This window comes from Monodon monoceros, unplaced genomic scaffold, assembly GCF_005190385.1.
Source record: "Monodon monoceros isolate NGI ecotype Baffin Bay Population unplaced genomic scaffold, NGI_Narwhal_1 Super_Scaffold_18, whole genome shotgun sequence".
Classification (NCBI taxonomy): Eukaryota; Metazoa; Chordata; class Mammalia; order Artiodactyla; family Monodontidae; genus Monodon; species Monodon monoceros.
This window is the reverse complement of record NW_021703774.1, coordinates 21,323,087-21,340,459: the sequence shown is the minus strand read 5'-3', so window position 1 is coordinate 21,340,459 and position 17,373 is coordinate 21,323,087. Positions and strand designations below refer to the sequence as shown.

Here is a 17,373-nt window from a genome sequence, read left to right as displayed (position 1 = left end):
TCAACTAAGTAGCAAAATGATCTTTAATTCTACCTCCATCTCTTGGACATAAAAAGATATAGACATTATTTCATTCTGAATTTACACTCAATTCAAGAAGCAAGATACTAGTGAAGGTATGAGTAGCATGTTGAACGCTGGGATCTTTATTAACTTAGTAACAATAAATATATCACAATATACTTATTTCTGTGTTAAACAGCACTATTACTTAGCTCTGAGTATACTGTTACACAGTAATTATCTATTCTTGTCAAATCTGGAAGTTTGTAAGTTGTCTTCATGAAACATTTCTCAAACAAAACCAAACCAGCTTGTCTTTCCTACTCCACCTCCCCCAAATTATAACAATCTTGAAGGCAGGGACAATACCTATCCTATTCATTGCTGTATCTCTGGCATCTTAACAAAAAGTAAAAGTGCAAAATTTTTTCTTGAGTATGAACCCTTAAAAAGCTTTTCTAAAGAATAGTAGCACTTCTACAGTGTATTTCAAAATCATAATTTTAAATATAAAGATCACATAAATGATACATATGTATGTTATTGCACAGAAGCTAAACAAAGCCATTCATAGAAATGCATTCAAAGAAGTAGAAATAATTCTATTATTTAAAAAATCACTCTGTAACTTTATAATAATTTAAAGTTTACATAGTGCAATCCAGCTGTTCTAGGTAAGGGATTCTATTTTACCTTTCCTGGGATGAAGCAACAGAGATTGGAGTCCACATACTTCATGAAAGTCATATTTAAGAGAGACAGCCTTGTTTCAACAGCAGCGAGGATGTCTGCATGACGAGCTAATGAATGGTTTCTCCTTTCTGACTCTCTCCTACCAAAAAAAAAAAAAGAAAAAAAAAGGCAACCATCAAAAGAAGTACTGTGGACTACAATGTTAACCAAACAAAATGCCTTAATGTAAGTCTAACATTTACACCTTAATTTAGAAATCTACAATTGGGTCATAATTTGTTTAACTGTCATGATAAATGAATCACTATGTTTAGAAATCCTTGCCAAGGATTAATCCAATACTCACTGATAAAATATTTGAAAAAAATTAGTTTTTTTTTGTTTTGTTCTTTGGCTTTGTCAAGCCTAATGGCTATTAGAGAAATTAATGAAAGAATTACACATGGACATAAAGACAAGAAACCATATATTTTTGCCCACAAAATCAGCTCATTTAAACTTTTAAAAAGTTTTATTGAGACATAATTCACATACAATAAAATTCACTTTTAAAGGGTACAATTTAGTAGTTTTTACTATATTCACAGTTGTGTTCCCATCACCACCATCCAATTTCAGAACATTTTCATTATCACAAAAAGAAAGCCAATGGGAAGCTGGGATGAAGGGAGAGAGTACCATCGACATATATACACTACCAAATGTAAAATGGATGGCTAGTGGGAAGCTGCTGCATAGCACAGGGAGATCAGCTCGGTGCTTTGTGACAACCTAGAGGGGTGGGATAGGGAGGGAGGGTGGGATAGGGAGGGAGGGTGGGAGGGAGACACAAGAGGGAGGGGATATGGGGATATATGTATACATACAGCTGATTCACTTTGTTGTACAGCAGAAACTAACAAGACATTGTAAAGCAATTATACTCCAATAAAGATATTTTTTTTTAAAAAAAAGAAATAAAGCCTGTAACCATTATCAATCACTCCCATTACCCAGCCCCTGGCAAGAACTAATTTACTTTCGGTTTCTATGGATTTGCCTATTGTGGACACTTCAGATAACTGGAATCATAATCATAATATTATGTGGTGTTCTGTGTCTATCTTCTTTCAGCTGGCATAGTTTTCAAGGTTCATCCATGTTGTAGCACGTCTCAGTAGTTCTTCATTCCTTTTTATTGCTGAATAATATTCTATTATATGGACATACCATTATTTTGATTATCCATTCATCTGTTGATGGACCTCTGGGTTGTTTCCACTTTTTGGCTATGATGAATAATGCTGCTATGAATATGTGTGTACAAGTTTTTGTGTAGACATATTTTCACTTCTCCTGAGTATATACTTAGAAGTGAAACTGCTGGGTCATTTGGTGACTCTATGTTTAACTTCTTGAGAAACTGTGTAAAGTGGCTGCACCATTTTATAATCTCACCAGTAACATGTGAAAATTCCAATTTGTCCACCTCCTTCCCAACATTTGTCTTTTTAAATTTTAGCCATCCATCCCAGTGGGTGTAAACCAGTATCACATACTATTTTGATTTGCAATGCCCTGATGACTAATGATGCTGAGTATCTTTGGTGGGCTTTTTGGCCTTTAGTGTGTCCTCTTTGGAGAAATTTCTATCGAATCCTTTGCCCACTTTCAAATTGGGGTTATTTATCTTTTAATTGTTGACTTATAAGAGTTTCTAATACAATCTGGATATAAGTCCTCTAACAGATATATGAGCTGCAAATGTCTTCTCCCATTCTGCAGGCTGTCTTTTCATTTTCTGGATGGTGTCCTTCAAGGCACAGAAATTTTAAACTTTGATGAATTCTCGTTTGTCTACTTTTTTCTTTTGTTACTTGTGCTTTTGGTGTCGTATCTAAAAAACCACTGCCTAATGCAAGTTCATGAAGGTTTATGACTATGTTTTCCTCTCAAGGTTTTATAATACAGCACTGACATTTACACTTAAGCCTGTAATTCATTTTCAGTTAATTTTTGTATATGGTTTGAGAAAGGTTTCCAACTTCATTCTTTTGTCCCAGTGTTATTTGTTGAAAACACTAATCCTTCATCATTGAATTTTCTTGGCATTCTTGTTGAAAATCAATTGACTAAAAATTTAAGGGTTCATTTTCTGGACTCTCAATTCTATTCCATTGATCTATATGTCTATCCTTTCTTTTAAAATTAATTAATTTATCTTTTGGCTGCGTTGGGTCTTTGTTGCTGCATGTGGGCTTTCTCTAGTTGTGGCGAGCAGGGGCTACTCTTCATTGAGATACGCGGGCTTCTCACTGTGGTGGCTTCTCTTGTTGTGGAGCACGGGCTCTAGGCGCGTGGGCTTCAGTAGTTGTGGCACACGAGTTTAGCTGCTCCGCAGCACGTGGGATCTTCCCAGTCCATGGATCGAAACTGTGACCCCTGCATTGGCAGGCAGATTCCTTTAAAAAATTTTTTTTATTTATTTGTTTTATTTTTGGCTGCGTTGGGTCTTCATTGCTGTGCACAGGCCCTCTCCAGTTGCAGTGAGTGAGGGCTACTCCTTGCTGCGGTGTGCGGGCTTCCCACTGCGGTGGCTTCCCCTGCTGCGAAGCACGGGCTCCAGGCTCATAGGCTTCAGCAGCTGTGGCTCGCAGGCTCCACAGTGCAGGCCCAGTAGCCGCATCACACAGGCTCAGTTGCTCCGTGGCACTTGAATCCTCCCAGACCAGGGTGCAGCAGGCAGATTCGTAACCACTGTGCCACCAGGGAAGTCCCTATATGTCTATCCTTACGCCAGCACCATACTCTTGATTATTGTAACTTTGTAGTAAGTTCTGAAACTGGGAAATGGTAGTCTTCCAATTTTGCTCTGTTTCAAGATTGTTTTGATTTCTGCGCCTTTTGCAATTCTATGGGAATTACAGGATAAGCCTGTCAATTTCTGCAAAAAGACTGCTAGGATTTTGACAGGGGTTGCACTGAATATATATATATCAATTTGAGGAGTATTACCATCTTAATATGAAATCTTCCAATCCAGGAACACAGAATGCCTTTCCGTTTATTTAAGTCTTCTTTAATTTCTTTTAACAGTGTTTTGTGGTTTTTAATATACAAGTTTTATACTTTTTTGGTTATATTCATTACTAAGTTTTTTTAATTCTTTTTGATGCTATTGTAAATGGAATTGTCTTAACTTCATTTTTGGATTGTTTATTGCTAGTGCATAGGATTATACATACATACATTTATTTATTTATTTATTTATTTGGCTGTGCTGGGTCTTAGTTGTGGGACACGGGATCTTTCTTTAGTTGCAGCATGTGGGATCTAGTTCCCTGACCAGGGATTGAACCTGGGCCCTCTGCATTGGGAGCATGGAGACTTAACTGCTGGACCACCAGGGAAGTCCCAATACAATTGATTTTTGTGTACTAATCTTGTATCCAGGATCCCTGCTGAGCTCATTTCTAGCTCTAATAATTAATGTATTTTATATACAACATCATGTGTATACAAGATCATATCATCTGTGAATAGAGAATTTTACTTTTTCCTTTTCAATCTGGATGCTTTTTATTTCATTTTCTTGCCTAAATGCCCTAGTTTGAGCCAAAATGTTGAACAGATATGGTGAGAGTTGAACAAACCATAGTAAAATGATTTATTGTGATCTGTGTACCCTTTGCTACAAAAATTTGGAAACCATTTAACCCAAGTAAACCCTTAGTGAGATTAAAAACAAACAAACAAAAATCAAGAAACAAACAAAATCCCCAATTGTAAATTATTGCCAATGCTAACCATAACATACCTTGGGAGTTGTGCTTTAACTTGTTTCTGACATAGATTATGGTACCTCTCCACTTTTAGAAATCCCTGATTCAACATTCTCTGGCAGACCAAGTCCATTCTTTTACAAACCTATAGGAAGAGAGAATGAGAAAGAAGAATTTTAAAAAGTAAAAACCAAATTGGTAACAATTAAATTAGGCTCATAACTGATGGTTCAAAATTCTCTGTGCCAGTATTATTCCCCAGTTTGCTATATGAATCTCTGACTCAGTATATGTGGGTGAATCCCTCATTGTAAATTACAATATTGCATTTAAAAATTAGTATTATGTGTAGGCAAGGAATACTTTACTCCTTAAAATATATATATATATATATATATATTTAATTTTTTTGGCTCTGAGACATGGCTTGCAGGATCTTGGTTCCCTCACCAGGGATTGAACCCGTGCCCCCTGCAGTGGAAGTGCTGAGTCTTACTTTAGGTATTTGTTGAATGTTCTGGATGTATCCCTGCTTTTATGGTCAGAGACTATAATCCTGATGATCATTAAAGCAACATATTTGAAGGTTTTTAACAGTTTGAAATAAGAAAGTTCTCCTTTGGCCAAAAACATATTCAAACTTGAGTCTAACTGCTCACAAAGTTTTTATGATCTATAACCAGAATGAGAGTTTTTAATTATTTCTTCTAGTGATTTGGGTTAAGTATGACAGATTATGATGGCCAAAGCCTATACTAGATACTGTCATATCCTCCAAAATATTTCAACATGTACAGCAGAAACTTAACTACTTTGAATCCTTTAAAAACATGGTGTCTTTATACAATAAAAGTACAGGATCTGGGGCTTCCCTGGTGGCGCAGTCGTTGAGAGTCCGCCTGCCAATGCAGGGTACACGGGTTCATGCCCCAGTCCGGGAAGATCCCACATGCTGCAGAGCGGCTAGGCCTGTGAGCCATGGCCGTTGAGCCTGCGCGTCCGGAGCCTGTGCTCCGCAATGGGACAGGCCACAAGAGTGAGAGGCCCACATACCGCAAAAAAAAAAAAAAAGTACAGGATCTGAAGTCACAACACCTAAATTTGACTCCAACCAATATACATCCTTGAGCAAGTCAGCTTCTATTTGAAAGCCTGAATCAGACATCTGTAAAATATGGATAGTATCTACTATATAGGGATGTCATTAGGATTAAATAACACACACTAAATCACTTGGTAAATTATAAAGTGCTATATAAAAATTATGTTAAATAAATTTTGTTTAACTTACCACTAATTTGAAAACTTTGCTTCATATACTTAGTTCTTATATTTCTGAGATATCCCAGTATCTTTTTTATCTTAATGAAACCTACTACACAAAATACATTTGTTCTTTGTTTCCTGAGTATTTTGCAGTGACTCAAAGTGATCAACCTGGTCGTTAATTCTCACTGTATAGGTGTTGCTGAAAGTGCAACACTGAGATATTATTGAGCTAAATCTACATCAAGGCTAAGTCAATTAGGCAAGGGCTGTCTTATGCTTCTATCTCTCATAGCACCTAAAAACAAATGCTTGACAAATACTTGAAATGAAATACTGATGAAACTTTTGATACAAGTTTGCTTTCTCCTGAGATTATAGGGACAAAAATTCTGGTAAACTGGGTTGAGCTAATGAAGGTTTTGATACTCTAATATTAAATACTAGCTATTCCCTAAATCCCAGTATGCCAAATGAAACGTATGAAGGTAAACAGTTCTTTTCATTTCAAAGTAAATGAAAACATAATAAGGTTTAAGTACTGATATCAAGAGTAATTCTAAAAAATTATATTTTAAAATATGGTGGAATCTATTTCTAACTAGTAAGTTATAAACATTTGTTCAGTGTCTACTGAAAAAAAAAATAAACCCAATATGTATTAACATAAGTAACTGTTTCTAAAACAAATATTTAATGTGTTACATTTTTACAAATCTCTGATCTGTAGTTTAACAGAAATAAGTGAATTTTCATATCTGCTTCTTCTGCATTAAAGAATGAGAGTGAAAATTGCAAATAATATATTAGTAAAGTAATGAAAATATTTTATATTGTATAGACTCCCTGAAAGGGTCTTGGAAACCCCTCTCGTAAACCTGGACCACAAATGAGAACCAGTGCCCTAATCCTGCGTAAACACGTTGCCATGAACACTGGTACTGAACTTTATATGAGGAAAAAAAGAAATTTTATCATGTTACTGGAGGAAGGAAAAGAGAGTATGTCTTTTTGTGTGTGATGAGGGGGAATAAAGCAGGCTAAATTCTCATCTTTCGTAGTAGGGAGTCAACAGATATTATCAAATAGAAGACAAACAACCCAAAGACTTGAAAGTGGTGCCTCTGACGAATAAAAATTGGGGGCTGCATTGTTGTTAACGTTGTTAAAACTACTTGATGTGAGACACCCTCTAACACAACTTTGTAGAAAAATACTTTTTCTATTTGTGGACTCTATAACCTCTTTGATAATTTCTGAGTTAAATACTAGAGCTAAACCCACTGTGGTGATGATTTCCTAATTTTTTAAAAGTCAAATCATTATTCTGTACACCTTAAACTTATACAGTGCTATATATCAATTACATCTCAAAACTGAAAAAAAAAAGTTTATTTACAAAGTGAAAAATTAAGGTCAATTACTGCTGTACTAATTTCCAAGGTAGTTTCTAAATTATTTTATTATACTAGAATTTTGCTGCACTGAATCTAGCTAAATACTAGAATTTAGGTATCTCTTAATAATCTAGAAATGCAGTGGAATGAGTACTGACTAGTATGAGTATACAACTGACCAGGGGATGAGAATATGAATAAATAACCAGGTAAGGTCAACCAAGGGACTTCACATGATACAAGATTTGAACTAGGCTTTAAAGGAAGAGAGGACAAGCAAGGACTGCCAAGTTAATACTGACAGAACAAAGGCACAAAGCCTGGAAGGAATAAACCATTAGCAAGCAAACTACTTCTGAAGACAGATCAGATATGTAGGCAAAGCTGAGAGGAATAAAATCTCTCATGTTTTGAGCAGGAAAATCAGACAGTAATGAGAAGTAAGTTTAAAAGGAAAAAGATCACCCATTTTGGGAGAGATCTAGTATTGGTACAGCTGACTGGTCATTTTCTGTAAGCAACTGTAATGTTAAGACTAAAGATGTGGTTCTGGAAATTTCACATGAAGATAGCTGAAACCACTGCAGATGAATCCCAAATGAAGTAAAAGACAAGAAAATAAAGGCTTATAAATGGAGCCTCAACTGACCATTGTAACTAAAAGCTGGTAAAAAAAAAAGATCAGAAAATATACACCTAAAACGAATACTGTAAATCAACTATACTTCAACTAAAAAAAAAAAAAATTAGAAAATAGGAGGTCACAAAGACAGACAAACTAGAAGAGCACCACAAAAGCCAAAAAGATTTGAAGCATTAGTCAATATTGTAGGAAAATAACAGTATTTAATGCGGTATTCTTCCATTCATAAATGTTCGATAAGCACTGACTGACCGATAGCATAAAAACAAAGACACGATAGAGCGTATATCTATCTTTTGTTTAGGATTCAGAAGGAAGCAAAGTGACCTCCGAAAAACAGCAATACACTAATTTTCCCCAAGGTGAGCAGTTTAATGTTAACTGCTGACAATGTATGTTAACTTGCAAAACAAAATTATCTTATTTAAAGTGTAGCTCTAAATTTGGGGATATTTTAATTATTTCCCAAGGCTAAAGGGAAGAAATTTCATTTCTCCAGTTATTAAAACAAAACAAAAATCCTAGCAATTTGGCAATTTATCCAAGACAGAAAAATAAAATTCTAGAATCTGATATACAAAGATGATGACTATGTCAAAAACAATCAGTGTATTTAGAGATTAGGAAAATATATACTATAAAAACAAAAGGGAACTAATGGAACAAATCAGTCTACAATGAAGACGTTTAGCTTGGCCCCTCTGTTATTTGCTGCTCTAGTATGAAGAACAGATTTGTTTTTTTCTTTGTTAATTACTTCAAGATTTAAAATGCCATGTTTATTCTTTTTTTTTTTTTTAAATGTTGGGGGTAGGAGTTTATTAATTAATTTATCTATTTTTGCTGTGTTGGGTCTTTGCTTCTGTGCGAGGGCTCTCTCTAGCTGTGACAAGCGGGGGCCACTCTTCATCGCGGTGCACAGGCCTCTCACTATCGCGGCCTCTCCTGCTGCGGAGCACAGGCTCCAGACACGCAGGCTCAGCAGCCGTGGCTCACGGGCCCAGCCGCTCCGTGGCATGTGGAATCCTCCCAGACCAGGGCTCGAACCCCTGTCCCCTGCATTGGCAGGCAGATTCCCAACCACTGCGCCACCAGGGAAGCCCCCATGTTTATTCTTTTTATCATTTTCTAACTTAAGTGCTCAGTAATAAAAATTTTTCTTCACTTGTGTTTATTTAGAAATCTTTTTTGTTGTGCCACTATGGCCCTTCTTAATGCAAGACACATACGCCATAAACCCATGAAATGCACACTTTTCCTGTCAAACCTAATCTCTAATATAAAATCTTAGTTGATTCTAAGATGTACATTTTTCATCTTTTAACATTTGACAGTGGAATGGTCTTCCAGTATATGATATATTACAATATAATTGCCAGCATTTCTTTCTCAGATATCTTAGATGCCTTGCAATATAGTATGCTGGGCTTCTTCAATTTTGTTTAAGACGCTGTAAAGACTTTAAGATATGTTATCAATTTAATAAAAGCTCTTCTGGAAGAAAAAAAAAGTACTGCCACAATAATATATATGCAATTTGATCAAGATGCATTCTCATTTCAAAAATGTTAAAATGGGGACTTCCCAGGCAGTCCAGTGGTTAAGACACTGCACGTCCACTGTGGGGAGGCTTGGGTTCTATCCCTGGTTAGGGAACTAAGATCCTGCATGCCATGCAGCGCGACCAAAAAAATAGAGGAAATAAAAAAAGTTAAAATATGAAACTATACTTTGGAATCAAGGAAATACTGTAATGGAATCACATTTTTATGTACTCATTTCATGCTCTACAGTTTTCAAATGAACAGTTCATTTGATAACAGCAAGCTATTATCAAAGATTAGGCTGCTTATTAGACCCTTGAACTGAAAGGGATGTAGACACCAGAACCCGTCCTTTCTTTTAACAGTGAGAAAACTGAGGCCTTAAGAATTTATATGACTTGTCCAAGGTCATCCAGCTACTCAGGGGCAAAAAATGAAATTAAGAATAAGGGTCTTCTAGCAAATAGATACTTATTGTTTATATATATACATATATATGTATCAGTCTAATATGGACTTTAATCTAGTATGGATTACTCTCAGTTTCCTCATTTTTTTTGTATTGGCTGCACAAGATTTGAAGGATTGGAGAAGTGCCTAGGACAGCACCTCAATAAAAACCAAGCTATGTGGGGGGGAAAAAAAAAGAATCTAGGTCTTCTGATTTGCATCTTTTTAAATTTAGTGATCAGTAGTTATACAGATCGAAATGATTATCCTAATTATTCTCAACTGATTAGAGTCTCAAATAATACTCCACTGCTATAGAAACTGTTGGCACTAGTCTAGAAAGTAGGACTTCTTTTTTTTAATGACGTTAGTGGGGGGTTCCTACTACACTACTAAAGTTTAGAGATGGAGCTAGACAAAGATCTTCCTATAATCCTCTCAATCAGACAAATCTGCTGTGTAGAACATTAGACAAGCCATCTGGGCTGGATTCTTCAAAAAGTCATGAAAGAATGAAAACAGTGAAAAAGTGGGAGGAATTTTCTAGATTAAAGAGTCTAATGTTTTATTAGATTAAAGAACCGTAACTACCTCCCCAACCCCTCCAAGCTAAAAAAAAATATTTTGAGGACAACTGAAAAATCTGAATATAAAATGTAATATTAAATCCCTTGGAAGTGATGATATTGTGATTATATAGAAGAAGTATTCAGGGGTAAATGTCATTATATTTGCACCTTACTTTCTAATGGTGAATAAGCATACAAGTGAGAGAGATAAAGCAAATGTGGCAAACAGTTAATGACAGGTGATAAAATCATTTAAAAGATGAACGATGAATGAGCCAGGCCTATTTGTTTTTTTCAGTGAACTCCTCTTAATTTCCCTTACCTATTAAAAATATTGATACAACTTGCCCCCTCTTTCGTAAGAATACTTTAATCTTTTATAAAAAAATTCTATCTACCTGGCATGGATTGTTTAAGATACAATACTATAGAGAGAGAGAGACAGAGTTAATTCTCAATTGTCTGCTGGTAAAAAAAATTACAAAATTAAAAATTCTCTGGGTGTCCTCCCTAAATATTCACTTGGAAAGAAAATATAAATTTATTTTAATATTAGCCTGAGCAAAACAATTAGGATAATTACATGCCTTTTTTCTGCTGGGAATGTTCTTCTACCTCTGACTGGATGAAAATTCATGATCTTGAGGAAGCCTCTCCTGATTAACCTCAACATTCTTGTATTTACTACTATGCATTTGTTGTCCTAGTGCTTTGTAAGTGTGCTCAAGGAAGGTGTTTACATTCTGTCTCAATGATGATACTGTGGACAGGGTTACTGATTGAACACCTTTGCTTTGAGACTGTGCAGGAGTGAACTGTCCCCAAAATATTATAATTTCTTACCTATACTTAAGTACCTGTTAATAAAATCAATAACCTGATGATGACATGGTAGGGGAAAAAAACCCCCCAGCAATGCAGAGTGTATTTTCTATAATACAGCGATACAGAGCAGTGGTCCTCAAAGTATGTGACCCTTGGGATTCCCAAGATCCTTTCAAGAGTTTGCGAAGCTAAACTATTTTCATAATACTAAGATGTTATTTGCCATTTTCATGCTTATTCTCTCACAAGATACAGCAGAATTTTCTAGAGGTAACATGACATGTGATGACAGCTAAGGGAATTATGCATTGTGTATTCTTGTGTTTTCTAGACTTTTCAAAGGTAAGCTCTTAGGGTCCTCAATAACTTTTAAGAGTGTAAAGGGGTCCCGAGACAAAAAAATTTGAGAACTACTGGTATAGAGCAAGAGATAGGAGGAAGACAGCTTGCCTACTTAAAAAAACAAGTAATGGTTTCCCATTTTCCTTCATATTTTCTACCAATCAACCCTCTCTACAACAGAAGTTTTCAAACACATTTGAAGAAAAGATGTGAAAGGAACTAGAAATGGGTAATAGACTTAACTAGATACAGTGCTTTAGAGAAATATCTTGGGACAAAAGCATATATTTATGTACCTTGTTACCAACTGGAAAATTTCATTCCAGATAATAAGCAGGACTTCTGAATTTAACTTTTAGTCAAATTTGTCCCGAACCACTAATAGGATTCCATTAACTTTATAGGAGCTCCACTAGAATCACAGAGGAGAAGGTATGATAGGATCTCTCTAAAACAACTTTTTTTGGTTGTGCCACGCAGCTTCCAGGATCTCAGTTCCCCGACCAGGGATTGAACCCCAACCCCCTGTGAAAGCGGGAGTCCTAACCACTGGGCCACCAGGGAATTCCCTAAGACAACTTTTAAAGCCTCCCATACTCATTTTTTCAGTGAGCGAGAACACTGTACTCATGAGTCAAAGTTATACGTTTAAAGTTAGCTTTGATCTGCTCTGTAACTAGCTGTAGGACCTCACTTCTTAACCTGTGCCACTTGTTTCAAAAACTCATACCTGCCAAGGAGGCCTAGGTGACAATCTAATGCTGCATCAGCGCAAACTTGTGTGATTTATTGGCAGAACAACTCAAAGTACATGTTTTGTCATTTCAAAAGTTGTGTTCATCCAATTAATTTTAAATATATTGGAGAAGTTAAATATTTAAAGAGTTATTTTTATGTAACCAGGATTTCCAAGTTCCATGTACATTTTTGGAGCAAACAGTCAATGGCAGAAAAAACAAAACAAAATCCAATTTAATAAGGCATTTGGACAGTCCCTTGGAAATAACTAAATTGGAGAGTCAAACTTCAATAATTCATGGCAACAGGAAGCAAATTATCAACTAAACTGCAATTGAAAAATGTTATTTTAGCCATTTTAACTTAGAGCAAATCTTTTCAAGAAAATAGAGTGGTTAAGCACATGGATCAAGCACCTGTCCTCTAATTTAGGTGCTAACAATAGTTATGACTGAGGTCCTAATAAGGCAAGTAAATTGGGAAGGAAGAAAAAAAGAAACACCTGAAAAATAAATAAACTAGCTCAGCAACCATTGAATAGTTTTGACATTTAACTTTACGGAAACCAATTCTGTTCTTAATTAATATCACTCTCTTCCAATTATAACTCTCTTCCAATTATATCCAACCTAACTCCACTCAAGAAACTATGTAATTTGTATGCCAGATAGCAGCACACACACTGCTACTGATTTTCTGGCAAACAGCATTTAGGTATAAATGGTCACTTAAATGAGAAAAGGCCTGTAAAGGACCTAACAAGCACTATCTCTAGGCAGCCAATTTCATTAAATGATCGTAATTAAATTAATGCTGACATCTAGTGGCAAGAAAGAATCTTTCATGTTACTTGAATTGTACCTTATGACATCAAACCAATGAATCTACAACCATAGACACTTCCAAATCCCCACAAAAGATTATCCATTTAATCTAAGAATTATCCATTAACCTTAAGAAAGGAATAAGAAATAGTTCCCCATTACTAAAGCAGAGGAAAAAAACCCATCTTTTAAGATGTAAAACTGTCAGCAGAATCTATTTGGGGGGTAGGAGTGGAGGGGTGGTAATGGACTCCTTAGTGGAGGGGTGGTAATGGACTCCTTATGGAAAAAATCTTTGAAACTACAAATTTGTATCTTTAAAACACTAGAATAGAAAACTGCTTAAAAATGAAGAATGCAGCTGAATACTTCACTTGAAAGAGATGTCATTTACTAATAAATTGTGGGGTGTGTTTTTAACTTTGTCCCCTAGGACAGGCTGGTTTTCCCCCCTTTAAAAACGTTTTTAATTTTTTAAAAAATAAAATGACCAACAAATGAACAAACCCCCCCAGTTTTCCTCAACACTTATAAAACAGAACTGTGAACATCCCAAGCTTTACAAAGGCATTGTCTGGCTGAAAGGCTCAATTCAATCAAATGCTATGCCCAATTTCCAGACACCAGGAATGTATACCATGAATTCTGATCAAACATCATCCTTTATAAAAATCTGAAGGAATATTTAAGATTCTACAAGAAATTCTGGATGACATGTCCTGGAAATTAAGGGACAATCATTTTGAAATATCACTTTTCAAATGAAGAATTTTCCATCCTGCAGACTGGCATGGTTAATGTGCTGTGTTGACAAGAAAAAAAACCAACAACTGTCCACCAGTTTGAATGAATATTTACAACCTTCCTTTAAAAAATAAGTATACTTTCAGAAATACAATTATAATCAATTTTAGATTGGAAGTGTACACCTAAAATATGGCATATTGATTATTAAGAAAATGCTATACACAGCACATTCAGCAATATGTCTTTGTCCTCTTAAAAACAACCCGACCACAGATTTAGCTTCCACACAGAATCGGTCTGCAATCATTTCAAAATGTCCACCTCCTTCAATTTCCTTACCACTTAAATTCACTGAAAGGAAGCAAAATACCTGACTGAACTAAGATATTCATCAAACCTTCAGTGAAACTTCTGGAATGAAGAAAATCCCAATGGCAATTTATTTTCATAAATCATGGACTAAACTACTGTGATTTTAAGGTATAAAACCTCTCCTAAAGCTGGTGGGTGGGCGTAAATCACTAGTTAGAAAACGAACTGCAGGAAAGAAAAAAAACCTTCTCAAGGGGCAAGTTGCTTCACTATGGGTGGGAAGTATCAGGGGTGAGGCAAAGCCGGAATAGTCACTTCTCAGGGCTCTACTTTACTGGTCAACTAGGGCGCTGGGCTTGAGGCTACGTTCCAATTCCTCCAAACCTCTACCGGCTTTTGGGAGGACCGACCGATCCGACTTTATTTTCTGCAACAAAAAAACTTAGCGGGGGTGGGGCGGGGTAACAATACGTTATTCTCGCAGACAAACCAAACCTGGCTGGGATCATCTCGCCTACTTCGGAGTGCTGGCCCCCTAACTCCGGCCGGGGGCTGGAGGGTGATATACAAAAGGCAGGTGGCGAGACCCCTCCGGGGTCCACATTCAGGTCGGGAGGAGGTGGGAAGCCCAGCTCCCGCTGCCTCCCCGGCCGCGGCCCCGCTTCCGGGTGGGGAGCACGGAGCCCCCCAAGGCCAAGTTCCCGCACGCAGTCGCCCCCAGCCCCAAAGCAAGGGCAAAATCCGGACAAGACCCGCGGACCGGCCCCGACAGAGACTTTGGGGCGGGAGGGGCGCACTCGGTGCTCTGGCGCCGGCTGCGGCTCCCAAGGGGCTCCCTCCCCGGGGAACGCTCTTTCCCTCTCGGGCCCTCCCCAAACCTCGGCCCGGCGGAGAGGGCGGCGGGGGTCCCGTGGGGGCCTCACCAGGCGGAGCTGGCTAATTTCGTCGTAGGACATAAAGCTGAGGATGTTTTCGATGGCTACGATGGGCAGCGCCACGAGCGTGTTGTTTTGAGGCAGCTGGTCCGGAGCCAGCGCCGGGGCCGGGGGAGCCTGGGACCCCGGCTGCGGGGCCTGGGGCGGGGGAGGTGGGGGCAGTCGCTGGGTAGAGCCGATGGCCGAAGGGGAGCCGCCGTCGCCGTGGCCACCGCCTCCTTCCTCAGCCATCCGCTCCTCCGACGCCGCCGCCATCTTGGGGGTTTGATTCCTTCCTCCCACAGCAAGGGGAAGAGGGACACTTCCTCTGCGTCACTTCCGCCTCTTGAGCCGCCGGGGAGGGGCACCTGGAGAAGGGGGAGGAGCCCGTGGATGACAGACGAGAGAGACGCATTGCTGCTTGTTCAAGTGGGAAGCAGAGAAGAAAGATAGTCTTTGTAAGCCCTTTCTTCTAAGATTGGAAACGACTTGAGGGCAAGGGAACCCTGTCTAAAATGAACTTCATCGTGCAATTTTCTTAAAGTGCTTTCCTGATAAAGGGAGATAAAAATTATGTTAACTAGTAAGTGTCGATGGAATGATGTAGAGTATCATCATTTTTCAAGAACCATAGTAATAATTGATTTAGGTAAAAAGGAATGAGGGATTGATTAAAACTACCATATGAATGAGCTCTGAATACATGTTCAATTAAAGAAGCCAGACACAAAGGACCACGTATTGTATGAATCCGTTGATATGAAATGTCTGAAATAGCCAAATCGACCAAGACAGAAAGTAGATTAGTGGTTCCCAGGGGCTGGAAAGAGCAAAGGAAAGGGGAGTGACTGCTAAGGGGTGAAAGGTTTCTTTCTGGGGTGACGAAATGTTCTGGAATTAGATAATGGTGATTGGTGCACAACTTTGTGAATATACTAAAAACCAATGAGCTGTACACTTTCAAATAGTGAATTTTATAATACGTGAATTGTATCTCAATAAAAAATTGATTTAGGCAAGAATCATCAAAAGATGCTAAAACTAGAAAGTAAAGGTGTGATGTGGAATATAATATTTACATAGTCTCAAAATAATCCCCATAAATTACCTATCAATTACAAAATAAAAAGGTTTACAATAGTGAAATTTGGTGGACACCACCACACCAAATGATCAAAATTGACATCATGAGTTATGGGGGGAAATGGATATTATACAGCTCCTGATGTGTTATCTTAAAAAGGACATAACATAATGTGGTATTCCTACCAAAAAATACATAACCTGTATTTGAGGTAGACAAATCTAGGTAACTATCCCATCATCTTAAAAAAGGTTAATGTCATGAAAGACAAAAGCTATGAAATTTTACCAGATTAAAAGAGACGAAAGCAACAAGATAACTAAACATAGGTGATCCTGGATTGGATCATGGAGTAGGAATAAGTGCAATAAGAACATTACTGTGACAATTGGCAAAATCTGAATAGAGAATATACGTTAGATAATAATATTGTAATCGTATTAATTTTCCTGATTTGGATAATTTTATTGCAGTCACATAAGAGAATGTCCTTCTTCTTAGGAAATACACGTTGAAGTGTTTAGGGGTAAAGGAGCATGATATCTCAATTTGCTCTCAAATGGTTCAATATATAGATAGATAGAGAATGAGATTAATAAAGCAAATATGATAAATGTTAACAATTGCTGAATCCAGATGGAGAGCATATGAGAGTTTGTACTATCTTTTTTTTTTCCTGCCAGTTTTCTGGAGCTATAGTTGACATACAGCACTGTATAAGTTTAATGTGTACAGCATAATGACTTGACTTACATACACCATGAAATGATTATCACAATAAGATTAGTGGACATCCATCATCTCATATAGATACAAAATTAAAGAAGTAGAAAATTTTTTTTTCTTGTGGTGAGAACTCTTAGGATTTACTCTCTTAACAGCTTTCATATATCACCCCAACAGTGTTAGTTATATTTCTCACGTTGTACATTACGTATCCTTGTACTATCCTGTGACAAGGATTAAAGGTGCACAAATCACTAAATTTTGAAGCTTTCTGTCTTTTGTTCTGGGTCTTTGATCTTTAAGTTTGCAATGTGTCCTTTCTTTTCCTGCTTTGGTTTGGAATCTCATTGTTGCATGGTAGAAACTGCAGAAGAAGCTAGGCATGACTAAGGGCTAGAGGAAAGGGAGTGGCAACTAAAGCAAGAAGATGAACTGGAGGTGGTGGTAGTGGTTAGCTTGTTAGAATTGGTGTCCTTTCCCCATTCATGGGTATGTAAACTATTGGTCATTTTACCCATCATTGTTGCAGATCATA

At 37.3% G+C, this 17,373-nt stretch overlaps 1 protein-coding gene across 2 annotated transcripts in view; it reads right to left on the bottom strand.

The window, feature by feature from the left end:
* The window catches only part of FBXO28 (F-box protein 28), a 28,563-nt gene extending 13,227 nt beyond the window's left edge, over window positions 1-15,336 (bottom strand). Inside the window, exons 1-3 of one of the 2 annotated variants that reach the window (XM_029229307.1) lie at window positions 15,038-15,336; window positions 4,493-4,602; window positions 697-835 (exon numbers count right to left, since the gene is read on the bottom strand). In XM_029229307.1, the coding sequence (XP_029085140.1) occupies window positions 697-835; window positions 4,493-4,602; window positions 15,038-15,304 (516 nt within the window). In that variant the 5' untranslated portion in view covers window positions 15,305-15,336. The remainder of the gene's footprint in view (window positions 1-696; window positions 836-4,492; window positions 4,603-15,037) is intronic. The other variant, XM_029229308.1, reaches the window with a different exon arrangement.
* Between the last annotated feature and the right edge of the window lie 2,037 nt (window positions 15,337-17,373).